Below are 21,333 nucleotides of genomic sequence, written 5' to 3'. Positions count from 1 at the left end.
TAAAGACTAATGATGACTAGGATATGACCAACATGTCCAACGATGGCTTGTAATGACCACAATCGATTACAAATGACTAAAAATGCTTAGTAGTGAGCATTATAGACTAAAACAAAGAAGAGAAGGAGAAGAGGCAAAGAGAAAGAGGCGAATGATAAGAGGAGGAAGAATAGGCTTTCGCTGTTCACCTCTTAAGAGATCCTGTAATTTTTGTATGCACGTAGCCAGCTTCTGATTCCCGACTTCAGAGCATCATGCAGAATATCTGGCGAAACTGCTGGGTGAATATTCGTGGTTAAAGAACCGCGTTTTGGCAACTTCGGTGAGGTGAAAAGCGATATGCTTTAGCTTGTGTGTGTCATCACAATTATTGGCGTTGCTTGCTCTGTTGTAGTGCTTGGTCCAATCTTCCGCGTCGTCGCCGCGGAGTCCAGCAAATACGGGAGGGTCTCGTTGTTGGGTGTTTACCAAGGAGGTTAAAGAAAAACTGATGGAGGGAAAACGATGTACCGAAGGTGAAGCTGCCCAGGAGGGACACAATAAAACACTTAATAAAGGATAACAAATGGCGAACACGCGTTTTTCGCAAGCTTTCCCATGAGTTAACCAACCTCCTTATTGTTGGCTTATTTTACCAGACAAATATTGATTTACGTGTATCTCTGTATTACTGGTTTTATTGTGAAACCTGAATGTCCTGGCATATTGTGTTGGGGAGAACGTCACTAATATTGAGAAGAAATTGTTCTTGTTGGAAAAAACGAGCTTTTATTTTCTTATAGCCCACCATTGCAATAACAAAGCCAAATCACTCAATCTGTAAGCGGAGATTAGCCAACAAGGCTCTATTCCAGGTGGTTAAGGGGCAAGCATTGGCTTCACCTTTCTTGTTAAGAAGCTGCCGGAGCTTCCCCTCCAGCAGTTTTTATGTAACGTCCTTGGTGTTCACTGTCCAGGTCGGCCTTGCTGGCTGAGCAGAGATGGTAGTAGCAATGGTGGATGGGTTGTGTTCTGGCATCAAAGTGTTTGGCGAGAAGCTAACGACGACCCGACAGTACCTCCAGTGGAATCGGAAAAGCAAGATGATGTGGGAAAGAATCGAATCACATTCCGCCAATTGTGAGACGTCGACCAATACGATGGTTTTATTTCTGAGCAGCTGCCTGGTACAGAGGCGTAGCACTGAATGAACCATAATATGATGAGTCTGATGCACATATGAAGGCGACGATATGCACAAATAGCGCTAGCGCATACAATATATATATATATATATATATATATATATATATATATATATATATATATATATATGTATACAGTCATTTTTATCACCTGTGTTCATTTCGGCTCCAGGAAATGCTCTTTACACTAGCCTTTTCGCATGGACATGCTATTGTAGCGCGGTTGCACTGGTTGACTATAGAACCCGCGCCCTAGCGCTGATCAATAGATCGCCATAGCTACTTGGATAACACGGGGAAGGGCATGACTGGTGAAAGCAGCTATGAAGAATGCTGTGTCTGAGCTACGTTTAGATTCTAAATAAAAATTACAATTGTAACTAGACGTTCACGGTTGCAGCCACGTGATTAGAACATAAAATAGTCGCTACTTCCTGCATCACTAAGAACTTAGGTTAAATGAGCCCAATGCTTCATTACAGCCAGGCTTCAACCTTCGTATGATTTTTTTTTGCAGAGTCTAAAATTTGTAGCATAATATTTGTCTACCCCTTTATGTAAGTAATCTGCCGCGGTCAAACGGCACAGTACCCATCCCGAAATCAGAAAACTGGCTGGAAAATATACGAATCTATTTACGATGCAACCGCGCTAATCTTCCAAATTGGCACCAACAATTGTGACGGTGTCAGAGTACTTTATTTTTGTGTAATTTACGCTTTGATTTTATTTATTTTACATTTTACATAGGCACACAGGCTCTCGTCCTCACACTTCGTCTTGCTTCTTTGAAAGTTGTGTTGATGGTGGAGCACGTGTTATTGACATTTTTGGGACATGGATAGCATCAAACACCTGGAGTGAACGTAATTGCCGGGGATATCTGTCCAGTGTGTGTGTGTGTGAAAACTTTTATTGGAATGAAGTCCGGAGGCTCGCCTTCTTAAATCAAGGCGGGCCGCTCCCACGTTGGCACTGTCAGGCCAAGCCTTTCAGCGACATCATGGGCCCTCTGGACGGCCCTTAGTTGGTCCTGTAACAATGGGCTTTGAATCCTTTTCTCCCACTGTGTCCATTCTTTAACGATGTTGGGGAGAATCGCGGTCACACAGTCTGTCCAGTGCTTGGCGATGTTATTATAGAACTTGAAGGGGAAAGATTCACCATAGATTCACTGCCTAATGAGACACCAATTGTGCTGCCATCCAGGGTCACTCCAGGAATTGCAGATGATGGTAATCGAATTTGCGCGCACAGTTTACGAACCTGGAAGAAAAAGGTGTAAAAATTTTGTAGCACCACACTCAGACATCGCTAACAAAAAAAACAAACGAGATTCTAGCTGGACAACTTCTATTTGCTTCGTGTAAGAACAAAAATGTGTTAATCGAACTTTTGTATTGCACAAGCCTAAATATTTTTATAGGAAACGTTCAAATAATTTGCGCCCTTTCATAGCAGTTTCTTAGAATGCGTTCGAACGCAATGGTGCCTCAAAACTCGGGCTGTTCTAATTACCTTCAGGCATGCCCCGATTCATACAAGACGAACTCATTTATACGTTTTCTCCACACGCCGCAGCGTATCAGTTCATACAGTGTTGCTGGGAATCAATATATGGTTCACTTACAAAGCAAATTATGGGCCTTGTATACGAATGAAGCGCTCTTTGCTACTTATGGAAGTCAAAAGCCACAGGCCTGCACTACACACACAACAAAGTGACAGCGTAAGTTAAAGGAGTGTAGCCGCTCCTCCTAGGTTGTTTTTTTTCTTCCCATGAGGGCATGTAGTCTGCGTCATCTTCGTTTGTGTAAGTGGCGCTTGCCGGTGACGACGAAATAGGGAGATACGTTTCTTCTTTCCTTCTTTTTACTATCTTGCCGCTCTCTCATTGCCAATCGATTCATTCATATTGTATATATTTCGTCTATGTTTTTGTTTGCATGGCGTAATAGGAGAGACTGATGCCTTTAGGTGGCACTAGGTAGAACTCGTCACTTACAAAACATCATAAAGTCCCAAATCTGGATGCAAAACACAATAATGCATACGGCAATTATTCTTTCACCTCTGTGCTGGGGCTCTATAACGCGAAAGTATTCCAATATGTTTTTATTCCAGTTTCCTGACGTCAAATTTGCGCAACCGCCGACGCAAGCATCGGGCGGTGACACGCAGGGTTGTCTGAACAGACCAATCAAACACCCTCCTTGTTTATAGGAGGTCACTTTTGTTTGCTTTAAAAACGAATAACACTGCCTACAATGAGCGGCTTCTCTTATATAATTGGCTGATAAGAGGTGAGGAGCACGTTCGATGGGGAGAGGGATTTGACGAGGCCGAGCCAGTGCACGGAAAATTGATAACCGGGCAGAGATGTTGGTGCCGGCGTCTGCGGTTGGTCCGCTTTCCCTTACTTAGCTTCAGGTGGCTGGCCAAAAATTGCGGCGGCATGCAACGGAAGGCTAAGAATTCCGCTAAAAGGGATCTTCAGCATAGAAGAGTTGGCAGAGCGAGATGGTAAACATGCCGAAACTCCTTGAGAACGTCACACGGCTACGCAACAAGTTTTATTCTGCTCAACTAAACCCATGCCCTCCGGCAGGTTGGAGTAGCCAGTGCCTGAGCGACCGGCGGCAGCCATCTTTTATTCCCTTTAGAACTTGGCAGCCTGAGGCTATTCAGAAAAAAATTCAGTTTTGTTCGGCATATTAATGCATCTTTAACGCGTGCTCGTCACTTTGACGCGGAGAGTTTTCGCGGTTTTGTGACGTCGCGTGACGGGCAGGTGAACTAGCTGCAGCCCAAAAACTTTTAACCAATAGACCAGGGCTAATGGTGAAAAGACGACGAATAAAAAATAACTACTTTTTTTTGTTCTGTTCAATGGTGCCTAATCAGTGTGTGCGCGTCATATCAGGTGGCGAGCTATCGTGGTTTTCTTGACGTCAAATGACAGACAGGCCAAGTGGGGCTGGTTCAAAAAAGCCTTTGACCGATGACGAAGGCCTGGGGCGCTATAACGCAAAACTATTCCAAACTTTTCTATTCCAATTCTGCTATCAGCCCTCCACGATTGGTCAAAAACTTTTTTCGACCACCCCCACTTCACCTGTCTGTCACGCGACGTCACGAAAACCGCGATACGTCCCCATCTGATATGATGTGTATACACTGATTATGCATGATTTGACAGAAAAAAGAAAAACAGTTATTTCTGATTCGACCCCTTTTGGACATTAGCCCTCGGCTATTGGTAAAAAGTTTTCGGGCTGCACCCACTTCACCTGCCCGTCACGCGACGTCACAAAACCGCATAAACTCACCGCGTCAAAGTGACGTGTACCCGATAAAGATGCATTAACATGCCGAACAAAACTGAATTTTCTTCGGAATAGACGCAAGCTGCCCCGTTCCGAAAGGAATAGAAGATGGCTGCCGCCGATCGCTCAGACGCTGGCTACTCGCACCTGCCGGAGAGCATGGGTGTATTTGCGTATAATATGACACCTTGCGTGACCGTGTAACGTTTTCAAGCACTTTCGGCCTGTTTACCCCCTCATTCTGCCAACTCTCCTTTGCTGAGGGTCCGTTTGAGTGTCATTCTTGAGCTTCCGTTGCATGCCGCCGTGATTTTCGACGAGCCACCGCAAGCTAAGTAAGGGAAAAACGACCAATCGTAGACGCCGGCACCACGCTCTTCATCCGTTTATCAACTTTCAGTGCAGTGGCTCAGCCCCATAGAATCCCTCTCCACTTGAGTGTTCTCCTCGCCTCTTGTCAGCCAGTCAGATGCGACAAGCCGCTCAGTGTAGGCAATGTTATTCGTTTTTCAAGCAAACAAAAGTGACCTCCTATGAACGAGGAGAGCGTTTGATAGGTCTGTTCAGACAACCCTGCGGGTGACCGCCCGGTGCTTGCGTTGGTGGTTACGCAAATTTGACGTCAGGAGATTGGAATAGAAACATATTGGAATAGTTTTACGTTATAGGGCCCCTGATTGCAGGATAGAAATAGAAAAATTTGTAATAGCCTTACGTTATAGCGCCCCTAGTTTTTCAAGACGGGTGCTCGAGATGCGAGGCATAGTTATACTTTGCTGCAGTATTTTTGAAGCTGCTGAGAGCCAGAGAGTTCGACTGAATATCTCTTGGTCCAGGGTTCAAATACGCATCGGTTACGAAGACTTTCATGAAGTAAAAATTCGGGAAATCCTTTGGGCATTCCACCAATAGTCAGCGATGGCAGCACACAAAACAAAAATGATTAGAGAACCGCTGTAGTTGTAAAAGGTGTAGTTGATAGCGCATAATAATTCTCTGGCTCAATTTTTTGAACACGCATTCTGGGCTACGCAAGAACACACATATTCATCGACCAATTATTATCCTTCATTAGCTCAGCTTTGGCAAGTAAGACGCCAGTGGTTATTCCACGATCTGATCGACTTGTTCTTCACTATACTTACGAGGGCTGGGGCAAGCCACAGTGCTGGTCGACTTCCGAAACCACGTGGTCCACCTCTTCTGCGCCAGCCTTCGCCGTGGTGCGGGTGTGCTAGGAGCATAGAAACGAAAACATCACATGAGTTATAAATCATCAAGTTATTGTAACATGAGGTCAGCTGATGTGTGTTCCACAATTAGTCAGCGAGCATTTCAATTACAAAATTTATTTTTTTATGAATTGAGCCGAAGAATGGCTTATTCTTTTGGTTACCGTCGGTTTGCTTTAGGATAAACTCATGAAAAAAATTTAGGTAGCTTTGGTAAACATTTCGTCCAACACATTTAGGTTCATTGAACGGTGGTGTTATTACTCGAGATACCAACATAGAAGGCTGTTACGATTCTGTATTTTCGCACCCAAGCGACATCACCAATACGTTAGTATAGTGGCACATCTTTTTACATGGTATACGTTTACATGGTATTAATACGTTTACATGGTACTTTTACCACAAATATTTCTCAAATAAATGGAACCTGTGTCTTTGACTTGTTTATAATATTTAAGGCATATCTGGTTAATTGATTTTCTATTAAGAAATCCTGGCCTTACGCCAATAAAATCTAATCACTACACAAGTAGCTACAGTGGTACTTTGTACGCATGTTACATGTTTCTCAAATTTTCTTGCTTAGGAAGATAACACTCACAGTGAGACTGAAGCTCTTTTTATTGAATAAGCGGTACTTTCTAATCTATTTAAACGACACTCAGCCTTTTTTAAAGGAACGCTGCAACTCTTTTGTAAATAGGTGAAAAAAATGAGAACCGAGGAGGAGTCTCGAATTTTATGGAACTCCATTGTCACCGACACCTGGCAGTGCGGCGAAAACTCTGGGGAGTATCAGCCAATCAGAAAGAGAGGGAGAAGACCCCTCTCCCCATGGCACCGTAAAAGCAGTTTACATGCTTTGGAGCGTATCTCTCACCCACAACAGTAATCATTTGTGCACCCTTCCTTTCTATAACGCTGCGCGCCCGGCACTTCCAGGCTGCGAACGGAGTGTGCATTATCAGCGTGATATAGCATTTTCTGCAGAAACGTAACTAGCGCAGAGTTCCAAAAAACTCACTGCCCAAGCTTTCCGTACAGATGGTTAACCAGCAAAGCTGAAATCTGTGGCCCCGGTATTTATCACTCAGTTAATATAGATGTTTCAATAAACGGCGGCTTGGTAGGCTGCCGCATCCACAGTACACAGTTGCTGCTCGCGTCTGGCTGCACGAGCCTGTTGTTGCATCCGGGCTGCAACATCAATACGGGCTCTGCTCGCGGTGTTGCTGGTCGGAAGCTGTCTGCTCCTTAGGAGCACACATGGCGCGAGGCCAGCCCAATTCGGAGCCGGAGAGAAACTGTTGCACGCGCGCTCGGCTGCGACGCAGAGAAACGTCGTCACTACTGGCCGAACCAATCGCGCGCCTCTCTTTCCATTTCTTTCGCGTATCCGCATGGGCTTGCGACGGAGGAGTTGTCGGCGTACAGACGACAGACGGATGGACCGACGAAACGGCTAGCCATATACCGCTTCGCTCTAAAACATCCGTTGTCTGTGGACAATGCTGTCATCAACGTGCAAGATAAATATTCAGCTGCAAGCAGGAGAAGGGGACAATATGGCATAAAAACTAGACCCTTTATACTGTCTTTTAGGCCCCCTCTATTATGATTCGCCAATGACATCATAATCAAGAGGATTGTAGCTTACACGCGCCTCTCAATGAACAATTATTTCTGCACATCGGTTACTCATATGCGTTAGACTGCGCACGCATGCACACATCTCCAAACATCTAGCAAACAGGCAAGCGCCAGTTGGTAATGTCTATGACCTGCCCAGTTTCCGCTCCGGAGTCGCTTTCCGGCCCATTCGCTCGTTGCCATCCTCTCTCGAGAGTCACGCAACACGCCAACGTGTGGCATCCGAAACGAGAAGTGTGGCACGCAGCTGGCTGCGAGCGCTGAGAATTGCTTCCTCGCATTTCGCATATTCAGTGGCACTTAGTTAATCAAGTTTACGATAATCGAATTAAAGAGTCCAGTGCATTCATAGCGCAGCTCCTAAAAGTGTTGGAGCGAAAGGCGTCCTTTGAAAAGTGGCACCTACCAAGCGAATTTGTGGCATAGCCAGCTAATTTTTGCGAGTTCTGTCCTTGAAGATGCTTTATGGTATCGGTTTGATTTCGCTCAACATCAGAGAATATTAAGGGGTCTTGTTTGTCATTGCACAGCCGCACATTCTCAGCAGCACATGCCTAAAGATCCAAGCTGGCGTCGAAGACGTCCATTGAAGAGCGGAGCCCACCTATTACCACATACCCAGTCACCAAAGATGGTATCAAAGAGGCATTTTTGTGACGAGCAGTGTAGCAAACATCGTAATCTTCCTCGGTCTCTTTTTATACATGGAGCGCCCCGGCGCGTGTGTCTCGTGCCTCGTGCTGCGAGCTGCGAGGTTTGACGAAGAATAGAAAAGGTTTTTCTCTGCTCCTGCCAAAGGTCCGAACGTTTCTCAAGTCTTTCGCTCACTGACTCATTGTTGTAGTAGACCTAACCCCTGTCGCTCTAATGTGGAGACCCAGACGTGACTGTGCCGCGACCACAACACCATGGATGAAGCCACGAACTAGAGACGTACGACCAGAGCAGAGGGCCTCCTTTGTGAGAAAATCCTGCAGCCTGTTTTAATTAGGTGGAGGCCATCTTCGACCTTCGGTGCATTACGTCCCAGCACGCGAAGTTCCTGCACGCTGTCTTTGCATTCCCTACAGAGCAGGTTGAGGAGTCTCAAGACGTTGTGGACGCATCTCAGCATTGACATCCGCTGTAAACACTTAAAAACGACGGTGCTGCTACTCAAATCCCTGTCTGTACGCAGGCGCACCACTAAAGCTCCATCCGCTCCACTGTCCTGGACATCCAACACCGAAGAGTAATTTCACGCAGCCGAAAATGCATTGTCAGATGTCACACTTCTGGTGCAGCATCTAGATGTTGCACTAATGCGCCTTATCACCGATACAGCTAGTGCAGCTGTCAGCAACGTTTTACAACAGCTACAGCACAACTCAGTTCAGTTCAGTTCAATTTGTTGTCCTTAAATCCCCAGAGGGGGTGTTGAATAAGGGGTGGGTTTAACATAAGTTACACATTTGGTACACTTCATTAGTTATATTCAAAGTGATCAATCACATGCTGTAGGAATAAAGACATGCAAGTGATGCTAACAATGTCAGCAGGAAGGTCGTTCCAGTCTTTAGCTGCTCGAGGAAAGAACGAGGCGGAAAAATGAGTGGTTTGGGCACGCGGGCGTGCGACTTGCTGCGGATGACTGGTGCGGTGAGAGATGCGTGCCTCAGGAACGATGTATGGCGCATGATGAAGGCTACTGAAAAAGAACTTGTGATAGAGCTCAAGACTAGCAATGCGTCGGCGATTAGATAGTAGTGTTAGTCCCGATTGTGTTTTAAGTGCGGTAATACTGACATCATATGAATATTGTGAGTGAATGAACCTAGTAGCGCGGTTCTGAACAGATTCAAGTGAGGTGATGAGATATGTTTGGTCTGGGCTCCAGATGGCAGATGCATATTCAAGTTTTGCCCGAACAAGGAACTTGTAGGCAAGTAGTTTTACGTATTGAGGTGCCTGGTGGAGATTACGTTTTAAAAAAAACCTAGTGTTTTACTAGCAGTTGATATGATGTTACAAATATGTTCATGCCAAGACAGATCATTGCATACAGTGACACCTAGGTATTTATAGGACGCTGCTAGTATAGGACTCTGCTCCTCGTGCCCACTCCTGTTTTTCTCCCGGAAGCTGAAGCTTGCAGAAACGCGCTACAGCAGGTACGGTCACGAGATACTGGCGATATGCTTGGGCATTTGGAATTTCCCACACCTGCTGGAAGAAGCAAGCTTTCATGTCATCACGGATCACAAGCCTTTTAAGTTCGCTTTTCGCGGTTATCACCAATCTTATACAGCACGCGAGATATATCACCTCAATTTCATCTCCGAGTTCTCCGTGGGTATACGATACATTGATGGCCCAGTAAACGCAGCCGCAAATGCATTCTCCCGTATACGCAGAAGTTGCCAAGGCGCAGCGTTCCGATGTCAGTCTTAGGGATTTGCGGTCCTCTACTACGTAATTAGCACTGTCCCACATGCACTTCCATTTTCGTCAGGCACTATCACTTGCAACGTGTCAAGGGCTTCAACACGACCATTTTTTTTTCATTCAGACTCCGCCATCAAATATTTAACAAGCTACACGGTGCAAGTCATACCAGAGTTCGTGCCACCCAGTGTCTAATTACTTCCCACTTTGTGTGGCTGAGTGTTAACTCGGACGTGCTTCGCTAGGCTCGCGAATGCCTTCACTGTCAACGTTCCAAGCCGACTCGGCATCAAACCGAGCCGGCATCAAATCACTCCTTTCGTCCACCTGACGCCTGGTTCAGTCACATTAACATCGACATCGCTGTCCCACTGCCATAATCTCGAGGAGCGCTCTTCATACTCACTACGTTGTAGCGCCAACCGACGCCACAACGCGGGGACGCTAAGGTAGGAGATCTCAGCCGGCGCCTTGGGACTGGCTTTGAAAGACGAGGAAATTAAATATGGGCAGCGCGCGCTCCACGTGCACTTCTGTTCTAGAAGCCTGCTACACTGGTTCTGCTGTGCTGGCACTCCGCTTCGACCCATCATTTGTGACCTGGTCGGACGCACCTTCCACAGAGAGATACGCTGCCATGGCTAACTGGCCAGAATCCCAGTTCAGATTAGTGAGCATGGTGAGACCTGCCCCAGCACTAACGTTGTTCCCACCCGGCTACGTAAGCAAATGGTTCGCGCAGTTTAGGCTACTCTGGAGCTGAAGAATCTCTTGATCCAGGAGTTGAAGTATCAGGCACTGTTCTACGTACTGCCACTTGACCTCCAGCTCCACCTGACGCTTCCATCAGCTGGCCCGCGCTCCTAAGACGAGCTACGAAAGACCATCCTGAACACCTACGGCGCTACCTACTGCCCTTTTCCAGAGCTTTCCCGCATAATATGCAACTTATCGCTGCGAACACCCTTACGTCCAGCAGCAAGCACGTCTCTCCCTGCGCCTGTATGCCATCCTCATTCGGCCAGCGTTATTTCCTCGACCTGCAGCGTTACCGCCTGCTGGACAGACAAGTGCGCTGCCGCGCAGTCCACAGCCTCGCGCTTTTACCAGGGTTGTCTATCATGCATGTATGCGCCTAATGGTCTCGTCAAGGATATCGGCTCGACAATAATACCGGCCTTTTTATGGACTTTATCTCCATCAGCGATGGCGCGAGAAAATGGTGACATCGCCGGCCCAACGGACTGCACCACACACCACCGGGTCTTTCTCAGAACGCCTCTCCTGCCACTCTGCCCCGAACCATCCCTCACCCGTTTCCTCCACGTCGTTCGCTGAGCCAGGTTCCGAGTCGGCACGGGAATTCTGCACCTTGATGACTCTGCTGCCTCCGACCTTGCCAAGTTTCGCCACCGCAGACACAACCTACATTCTTCTGCGACCCCCGAGATCGAAAAATTCAATGAGATCTTACACCACAATGAAAGGTCGTTGGTTGGACCGGCATCAAAGGTAGAGAGGTCGACTCCCAGCAAAAGCTATGGGTTCAAGTGGCTTAATTAACTCTACTTTAATTCATTGTGTCTTAAGGAACTTGAACTTAATTAACACCAGGGGTGGTGTATTCAACTCCCATTAAAGGTCGAGGGCTCGAATCCCATCAAAGGCTTGACGCCCTCCAAAGGGCGCGGGTTAGGTGCCGTAAGTAACTATACCTTAATTAACTGCGCCTTAATTACCCTTATTTACCACAAACGGCGTGTTTTGGAGTTTTACTAAAATTCCAGGGCTCGCAGCCCTTTGGGGCCAACGGCAATCGCAACTACGCTGGATTTTCTGCCTCATGAGCAACATAATGCTTTCACATTTGTAAATCATATCTGCAGCGACGAGCAGAGTCCTCAGCGCTGCTCTCAAAGGTCACTCAAGCTTTTGAGCTCTTCCAAGTCTCCACCTGTACTACCTCCACGGACATTCACCCCTCGTCGCTGTACGCCTTACGGCCGCATCCAGCTCCTGTTTTTACGATGTCACCATGCCAGCTACACTCCAGACCATGTCAGATGTCCACACCTAACAACTACACACTCCTACGAGCCTTAGCCCCACTTTGCCCGGCTAGCCCACAGCTCACTCACGATGCACCCCATCGCCAGCTTCCTTTGACTGTTTTTGCTTCCCGACAGGGTGCAGCACGTCGACCTGCAACGCTCGCGCCATGCGTCAGAGACAACTTCCTTCGATGATTATTCGGGCGCAGATGGGCAGAACGATCGCCCGAAAATGCTCCTCGAAATGTTTTCAACGTTTTTCAACAACTCATCGCTTCTGAATGTGCATGACGCCGAACTCAGAGAGCAGCCTGCCTGTGGTATGCAAATCGGACACGAAATTGAGACAGGTGACGCCTCTGCCAAGGAGCGGACTCGTCCACCGGTGAGCTTGGCTCAGAGGAAAGCTCTAGACAACATCCTGGACAGACTTCTTGGTTCAGGCGTTGTTGAAAGTTAAATAGCTTGTGGGATTTTCCTTTAGCGTTGGTTACTGAGAAAGGATGGCACGATCCGCCCTTAAGTTGACTATCGCCGCCTGAAAGAGGTAACACGCAAGGACGCATATCCGCTTCCTTATACTCCCTCGGTCTTTCCCAACGTTGGCGAAGGGAAGTATTTTGCTACGCTCGATTCAAGTAGAGGACACTTTCAATTGGAAGTTGATCATTAGCTGTGACCGAATGCAAACTGCCTTCACTTGTCACAGAAGGCCTTTTTAATTTTGTCGAATGCCATTTCGAGTGGTAGGTGCGCCTTGGGACTTGCCGGCGCCTGATGGATCGCGTCTTGCGTGGCACAAGCTGGTATCACGCTCTTCCTTACCTGGATGATGTCGTGGTATATTCGCGTACCTTTGATGAGCACTTGTGGCCTCTCAGGTACGCGCTGAAGTGTCTGACGTCAGCGGAGATAACACTAAACCCGACCATGACTCAGACAGAAACAACGTGAATAGCGCTACTACGGTTTTCACAGGATAACGGATACCTTCTAGTATGTGATGACAATGCTCAATCATCACTGAATTGCCCGTCAGCGGCAGGCATAGGTAAATTAAGTTGCCTTTTGGGGCTGGTGAACTTCTATCGCCACATACTCCCAGACATCGCTGCACTGCAAGTCTCCTTGACTATAGTGTGGAGGAAACGTTAGCATTGGAGGTGGGGTCCCGAGCAGGAGGCGGCGCTGCGCAACTTCGTAAACGTGCTCATGAATACCGATTTGTTAAGGCTACCTGATTTCAATAGGCATGTGTGATACATCAGCGATCGTGGTGTAGGATCGGTTTTGCTCAAACAGCGCGAAGGTAGCTTGCGGCCGGTGGCATTTGCTAACCGCTGTTAGATACGCGTAGCAAAATTATTTGGCGACAGAACAGATTTGTCTCACGATTAGCTGCGCACTGAAAACCTTCTGCTACTACATTGATGGAGTTGCACTCATTATCAAGACTGATCACATGACATGCTTCCCCCACCGACATTGCTTCTTTCAGCTCGATCTAGTTTCATAGATTAGCAAATCCTACCGCGTCAGCCCATCATACTCCTTCAGGCCCATTTTTTTGCCGTGGTTGGATCAAGGGAAGAATATTATTATGCGCAACAAGTCTTGCGCTGTTTCATGTAGCAGAGGTTAGAATAAACATTCACAGGTGCATTCGGAGCATTCTACTACCGATAAATAAAGAATTTATGGTGGATATGGCATGCCATGTCTTCAAATAGAAAGAGACATTTACTTTATCCCCTGCACTCCTCCCTTCATTTTACGTCTTACTGCTAGCTTGGCTTAAAGTGTTTCCCTTTGATGGGGATTTTAAGATGAACTGAAGCACCGAAGAGCGTGGCGTCAGCCTATCAAAGCAGCTCTAGGCACTACTGAACTGTTGAACTGGAGGCACTTATGAAGCTCGCCTGCAGAAATCATGAGTTCCTGTCAATAAAATGTTTCTCTGTCGGCAATTATTGAGGCGATTAGAAAAATGTTTGCGGCAGAACGCTCCCTAGAGGACACGTCACAACTTCCAGCGTATAACCTAAATTTGCTATGGGGTCTGGTGAGGGGCCCTTAGGTTAAATATTTGCACCATTCAAAAATTATTGCTAATTGTAGGTTAGCTAAGAATAGAATAATTAAGCCCACGATCAAAGGCTTAGAGCAGCTTCCTAGAATATATTGAGCGTGATAGTGGATCCCTAAAGAGTTGATAACTTACCCAAAACTGCAGCGGTGACACACATCACCAGGCAGAGATACACTGTCTTCATAACTTCGCAGAACGGGGCAATTGACAGCTGAAGTACATAAAGAGATTGAAACTAAGTAACGCATATTTCAACATGAACGCCGTACTCTAAGGCATGGTCCACAGTTCTCGTTGCGACACTAATATCACAAGAGTACGGGCAGACGCCATTATAGTTTGTTTGTTGACAGCATACGAGATAATTCACCGTACCGAGCGTAACATGTATTGGCAGTCGCTCTAGCAGCTCTGATATGAACAACGCATTCAAGCAGCCTGCAGATAGAGTGGTCTGGAATGCAACCATGAGCACATGATAGTTCTTCCTTCACACTATTCTACTCGTTTATTCACAATAGTTCCATTTATCGCAAAGTGTCATGCAAATTATACAGAACCATCATTGATGAGGGAGGAGAGTGGGTACAGAAGTAGATTTTCAGATTCTTTTCCATAATATGGTTTATAAGGTTGACGTCAATAATATACATTTGCACTAACGCGATCACATCAGCAATCACAAAACGATGGTTTTTTAGACATATATTGTGTTTATTTGGAGTTCTTTGGGACGGCCTTAAAGGGACTGTTTCTATACACTGCAGGCCCTTCCTTGGTCATGGTTATGCAACACGAATCTTGCAGCGTGCAACATAGGCATTATAATGGAAATCCTCGACTGCCTACGACACGATGATGAAAAAAAGAGTGGGGAATTGGCCAACAAATTTAGGATTTACATACAGAAAAGTTCTGATTTTATTATATCTGTTGAAAACAAGCAACTCTCAAAAGGATTCTAAACATTAGGCGCCTTAATCTGACAGCAAATTATAGAAAGCCCCCTAAACGTATAAATATGTAGGGGTTAACTGCTCAGTGTTTTCTGGATGAAACTAGTCAGTATTGCTACCAGCGGTAAAAAGAAAACTTGGCTAGCGCTGCCATGCTTTGTTTTGTTTAGAATGTGTGCCTATGTTGTAATTTAAATATTAGCTCATTCGCCCGAACGCAAAGCATTCGAAGAGATAACAAAACTATTTACGGTGGCGCTTGAGTTTCTCACACGGAGATCTCAAAGCAAGCAAATGCGTAATGGCACGACGCATCAAGAGAAAACGCACACTCGTGCTGCGCAGGACAAATAGTACCGGGCGCAGTGCTGGCACGATGAGGAACGCTGGAAACGGAGTTACCGGCGCCGCACCCTGGTGGTTCATGAGATGACAACGATGGAAAAGCGTCGCCTTTGTCGGCACCCATGAAAGGATTACATGGATTAAGCTTGAAGTTTGCTAATCGTTTCGCTCGGAGTAGCGTATGCACCGCCGCTGGCATGCACACTGCTCCTAAGCATTTACTTTAATGTGTGAGAGCAGAACGCTCACGCCAGCAGCGGAAGCCAGAACACTGTCCTGGCTGCGGCAGATAACATTAACCAAAGCGGGGTGGTGCGTCCCCGTGGCTTTGTCGTTTTTTCGAGCCATACGCACAGCCCGTACCCGGAGGTATTCTAACCCTTCGCGCTTAAACCGTGCATGCTTCATCGATACCAGGGAAGCATGACGGCGGTGGCGCCAACCCCTCGAAGGTCCGTATAAGTACTATAGCAATAAAACCCAATTTAGAGCTTAGTTAGATTACATAGCTGAATATTCAATGCAAGCAATTTATGGGATATAATCTATTGTATGGAACCATCTCTCGTCTTAACAGGACCTTGAAACACTTTTTTTGAAAGTAGTAACCTAAGTTGCGCATCTATTGGCAAGTCTACTGTGAACATGTGAACCATATACACTTGCCCTACATGCCGCAGGGAATTTGTAATCTCATTTCAAAAACTGTGAAATATTTCTTGATCCATACTTGGGGATTTCGTCAGCAGCTGCATCGCACGTAGCCAGAATGTGCCAACAGGTATTGCCGGGTTTCATGAGCCCCACAAGATTCTCAGTAAAACAATCAGGGCTGAATTTGAGTGATAGAAATAAAAAATATATAAACCTCAGATCTCATAGAAAACACACAAAAAAGTATGTAAGCCTTGCACTTCCCGTAAATGCATGACAGTTGCACTGAACTGCGTATGCTGCGGGGGGCTCAGACATTGCAAAGGTGGGCTACGTAGTGTAGATACCGCGGCCTCGACCTAGTGCCACGAACAAGCCCTGACTCCCCGTCTGCAAGGTGCTCTGAAAACTGTTTGCTCTGATTGGTGTCTAGGGAAGGTGACTCCAGGGGTAGGACGATAATGGCCAGCTTTTGGGATGGAACTTCTCTTTTGCCATGCCCCTTGCCATGCCCCTTGCCATGCCATTTGGATAGCTTCCAGCGCGCTAGTCGACACGAAAGATGAGAGAAAACCATACATCGATGCGATAAATGTACCCCTGACGCCTTTTACACGCACTCAAAGGATTTGAAAAAAAAAATATGTGGCAGGATAATTATTAGACGACCATGTTTATTAGTGACGCCATCCTATGATTACTTTAAAAAGTGTTTCAAGTTTGTGCCTAATTTTAACAAAGACGCCAATAGCTTGAGGAGAGTGTGGTAACGACATGGCGCTCCCCTTTTTAAATTTCACTGCAGAATGGCTTATCCTTCAACTCAAAAATGCTTTTTGTTCCACGTCCTCACCCTCACTAGGTTCAGTAAGCAAACAAATACGGCAATAAGTGCAAGACCTACCGATCGGATAGACGAACAACTGTGCACTGTTCCTGGAAAGCACTTACAACTGCAAAGTAGGCAATGATGCTGCTGACCTTGTTGTAATTGTACGAAGACGCGGAATGGCTTAGCGACGGCTCTCACCCTTTTATAGAAAACACTACCATGAGCAAACTTGTGACACGTGTCCTTGCAAAGTGAAGGCATTGTGCTTTGACACTTGTCGAAAGAGACCGTTATGCTGCCGAACAGGCATGCTGAACTAAAAGAACATGTTTTTTTTCCTTTTGTGCCCCTGCTTCTTTAGAGAGGGGACATGTTTTCAAGGTGTCAGGAAGCGTGCCGTGTCGACAGTTCCTACTGGAGATGCGGCACGTGTTGTCGATGGCGAACTAGAACACCACAGTCAAGAAGGTACCTTTAGTGAATTACTCATTTGCAGCCCTCGAGAAAGTATCCTGGAAATATCTGTACAGAGAATAGCAGAAGCTGGCCTACGCGCGCCGCTTATTCGTGGCTACGAGATTCGTTGTACATTAGCTTCTAGCCACAATGAGTGCGAGAGGTTACTTAGTAAGAAAGAGGGCTAGTGCAATAAAAAATATCACAATGGCTACAAGGGACGCGAGACGGCCAGCACAGCCTGTACTGTTGCTTTTGTTCCTGTATATCTTTTGCCGGTTGCAGCTGCTGCACATAACCTTCAGCGGGTCCAAAGGGGTAAGAGGGGTGAAACCCTGCCGTAGTTGCTTAGTGGCTATGGTGTTGGGCTGCTTAGCACAAGGTCGCGGGATCGAATTCCGGCCACCGTGGCCACATATCGATGGGGGTGAAATGCGAAGACGAATGTGTACTTAGATTTAGGTGCACGTTAAAGGGCCCCAAGTGGTCCCGACTTCCAGAATACAACTACGACATGCCTCACAATCATATCATGGTTTGAGCAGGTAAAGCTCTATCAGCTATTTTTTTTTTGTACCGTTACCATGGTTTCATATGTTTTAAAAAGCTAAGGTATGGGAACACTTCCCTCCACGCAAGAAATAAAACAGTTTCATTTTCGCACGAGAGGTGAAACATCGATTCCAAAGCAAATTAGTATACAGCTATCTACACCAGGTAAGGATAGTAGTTTTATCCGTCATATAAACTTCTAAACACCGACAAAGAAACCAAATAACAAGCACGGTGTCACACGCTAATAAGCAAACATGAGCACATCTTAATCGATGGCAGCGCAAGCTCGCTGTCAAAATGCTTGAGCGAGGAAGGGCGTCAAAATGTCAATGAAGCGCGACAATGGGTCAAAAGCATTTATGAAAGATTTGCGGTAGCCAACATACAATCAAACGCGTTTATAATGTAGTGTTTGGGACCCCTGAAATTGCTCATTGACGGGAAACCTTCACTAGAAAGATCGCACAATGTACAACTCGCAACAAAGAAGGCTAAGGATGTTCAGGAAGAGAAAACACGATTAAAGAGCTACTTATTGAAATAGGTCGCTAAATCTTTTTGCATATATAGCCCCGCGGTGCGTGGGAGCGAAGAAATGTGGAGTTGCAAATTGTGAAATCCCGTTGTCGTTTTCCTTGCCATCAGAAATCCTTGGTTCGTTTTTAGGCACTCCATCACTGTGGCCTTCATTGATATTCGCGTCCTTTCCGGCCAGGGTTGGCTTTGAAGATGTCATCGGCAGTGAATTACGATTACATCATCATTACATGTCAATTTGCTGTGTTACAAGAGGCGCGCGGATTGAGCGATTCCTGGATTGGAGCAGCGGGACTGTAACGCTCGCTGGCATCGCCACCCTCGTCAAGTGCGTCGCTAAGGCTGCTATTACTGCTAACGCGAGTTCACCTCGGTTGTGTACGCCGAGGGGGCTGCCTGCACTACTACGTGTCGTTCGTTGTGAAGCGACAAATCAGTCGTCTTCTACGAGTGAATTACTTTGTTATGCAGGGAAAACTCTAGAAATGGCCTTCATTACGGAACCACTAACATTGATACCGATACAACTATGTAGGCCCACGCATTACCAATCACTAGAATTGTGGTGCTGCATAATATGAGGGACCACGGAAGCAACCTGAAAAGGCGCACGACGCAACGAAAGAGAGCAGTAACCTACGAAGACGCACGGTCATCCTCATGACAGAAAGCAATCAGCCTGATTCTGCACAACGTGAGCAAATATTGCTAAGTGAAGCATTCAAGCCCGAAGTACACGAATAATCATGCATAAAAAGGCATGTATATTTCGTGCAGAGTGACGCTGATTCTTTTTTGCCTGAAGAATGAACTTCTGCCTTTTGAGGGGTCTCCTCCCTTTGATTGTGTCGTCCGCCCGTCTATGATGCTTCTGTGGTCTCTCGTCTTTTGTTAAACCACAATACTGGTAATTAGACGTGTACGAACTAGCCCAGCAGCGCGCTTTATTGAACGTAACCAATCCTTTGTTGTACAGGTCATTTCGCTGGAGAGGCGTTCGAATTGACCAGAATCCCTATGATCAGCATTTATTCGCTTCTATGCAGAACCTAGGCCAGTAACCAGCCACAATTGTATCGTGTCTGCTCATCCTTACCCGCCAATTCCCTCATTTCTTTATTCCAGCCCAAGCAGACTTGACGCACTCCAAGCCTCCTTGGGACGAAATACAAAAAATGCACTGTTTTAAGCCTTGCTTAGCTATCAGATCAGTTTTCCCCCACCGCCATCAAAGGTTACTGCGTCTCCACCGTCTTTTTTATACAAGAAACCCTAAGGACGCTGCAAGAGTTATCACATAGGGAGGGGCCGATACAAAAATAATATGAGCGCCACGTGATATAAATACCACGCAATGAAACTAAATACACAAATAGAATAGGATAACAAGGGAAGGTAAGTCATGAAAAGTACAAATGGTCAAAACTGTAGCATCGTTTAACGCGCTAAATACAACGTTCATTACAAAAATGATGTAACATTGTGATGGGAGATAATTGAAATACATTTATCAGAGTTGTACGAGGGATTTAAAAAAAAACTGTAACCTCAAACAAATTCTTAGACGTGAAAATGTAAGTCCGCACTTTTAACTCTGCCTTTATTCTCCCCAGGAAGTGAAATGCACGCGTACCACCATTTCTACCAAGCCTAGATAATATATGGGAGGCCATCTTTCGACAGTTATACTTAAATATCACCTCCAATGCCTTAACTATGCCTTAATATATGCAAAAGCAAGGAACATTTTTACTGTGAAGTACATAAAAAGTTGTAGAGCGAGAAATCTTCGGTGTAGAAGGAATAAGGGGATCGTTGCTGTGCTTGGGAGAACAGTAAGCAAGAAATTGGTTCTAGATGAAAGAAGACATGGAACCAATCACATGTAATACACTGGCGGTGATGTTGAAGTAGGTGCAAAGAAATAGCTTGACTTTCCTTATCTCAACATGGAATGCTGTCTTACTCGCAATTTAGGCTATACATTGGGTAGGATATGTAAAACACGTATTTTGGTACCTTAAAAAATGTGAACAAGATTACCTAGTGCAGGCACAACAGCAGCGCGAAAAAACACACCCAAAAGAGAGGAACACTAACAAGCACGGACAATCGCTGCTAGTTCCATTAAGTTACTTTGTTGTGTGTGTGTTTTTGGCGCTGCTCTTATGCCTGCAATAAGTGACCAACTCACCCAAGAACTCGTTTTACGGAAGCGTAACTAGAGTACGTAATGAACACAGTGTGTGTAAATGTTCTTGGACAATTGTGAAATCTATTTCAGTAGCACAGTATCATGGATTTTGTTTCATTTACCTATCATTCGTAGCAATAAGTGTGGATCGACAAGAGGCTTGTTTTATTTTGATATAGTTACCTGTGGGTGGAACGCAGACTGTAAGGGGTTCGAAAATCAGGTGAAGGCACGGTCGATGGTAAAGTTTACGGAGTAGTGAAAGGGTGCAGCTTGTGCGTATATGTGATCCGTCCTCATGGTGAATGCGAGCTTTAGTGCAGAAATGCTAATGCAGGATGAATATACAGAATAAATAAAGTAGATTGCGCGGTTCTGTAGCCATTGGTTTTCTTGTTAGGAGTGGCTCCGCAAAGGATCTCAGGCAGCGGAGGTGTATTCGAAGGTACCGCAGTAGAGGACAGTGGGGAACTAGGTGGTGTTGTAAAATGAGTAAATTTGCAAGAGTGAAATGAAATATGCGGACGCAAATTAGGCGCAATTAGAGACTTCTTGCAGAGACCTTTATTCTGCAGTGGCCTTATATATATAGTCTGCATCTACTTATGCTGCTGGCGCTGATGATGATGACTACTTGATTTTTTTCGCCGTATTGTTGTGATGTATGCCAGTCTATGTAAGTTACCTGTAGCATATTTAAAGTGCTGTTTGAGGAAGCATAGCAAGGAGGCGAAAGCGCGGAAGCTTTATAGTAAACGATGTTGTGGAAATGTAAAGGCTTTTTTTATCAGAAGAAACCAGCCATAAAATGGGTGAGTAGGTCTATTTTTAGGTTTTTTCTAGTT

At 45.8% G+C, this 21,333-nt stretch overlaps 1 protein-coding gene across 1 annotated transcript; it reads right to left on the bottom strand.

The window, feature by feature from the left end:
* Positions 1–1,861: 1,861 nt before the first annotated feature.
* LOC140216440 (uncharacterized) lies at positions 1,862–16,909 on the bottom strand. Its single transcript, XM_072286786.1, has 4 exons — positions 16,866–16,909; positions 14,092–14,170; positions 5,656–5,744; positions 1,862–2,450 (listed from the first exon to the last, which is right to left on the bottom strand). The coding sequence occupies exons 2-4, from the start codon at positions 14,141–14,143 to the stop codon at positions 2,289–2,291; spliced, it is 303 nt and encodes a 100-aa protein (XP_072142887.1). The 5' UTR covers positions 14,144–14,170; positions 16,866–16,909; the 3' UTR covers positions 1,862–2,288.
* Positions 16,910–21,333: the final 4,424 nt, after the last annotated feature.

The sequence above is a fragment of the Dermacentor andersoni genome, chromosome 3 (genome assembly GCF_023375885.2).
Source record: "Dermacentor andersoni chromosome 3, qqDerAnde1_hic_scaffold, whole genome shotgun sequence".
In the NCBI taxonomy this organism is placed as follows: domain Eukaryota; kingdom Metazoa; phylum Arthropoda; class Arachnida; order Ixodida; family Ixodidae; genus Dermacentor; species Dermacentor andersoni.
This window is presented reverse-complemented; position numbering and strand designations above follow the sequence as displayed.

Coding starts and splice junctions, on each gene's coding strand:
- LOC140216440 (XM_072286786.1), bottom strand. CDS start 14,143: ATGAAGACAGTGTATCTCTGCCTGGTGATGTGTGTCACCGCTGCAGTT. Junction 5,745..14,091: donor TGTCACCGCTGCAGTTTTGG/GTAAGTTATCAA, acceptor CTATGCTCCTAG/CACACCCGCACCACGGCGAA. Junction 2,451..5,655: donor TGTGGCTTGCCCCAGCCCTC/GTAAGTATAGTG, acceptor TTTTTCTTCCAG/GTTCGTAAACTGTGCGCGCA.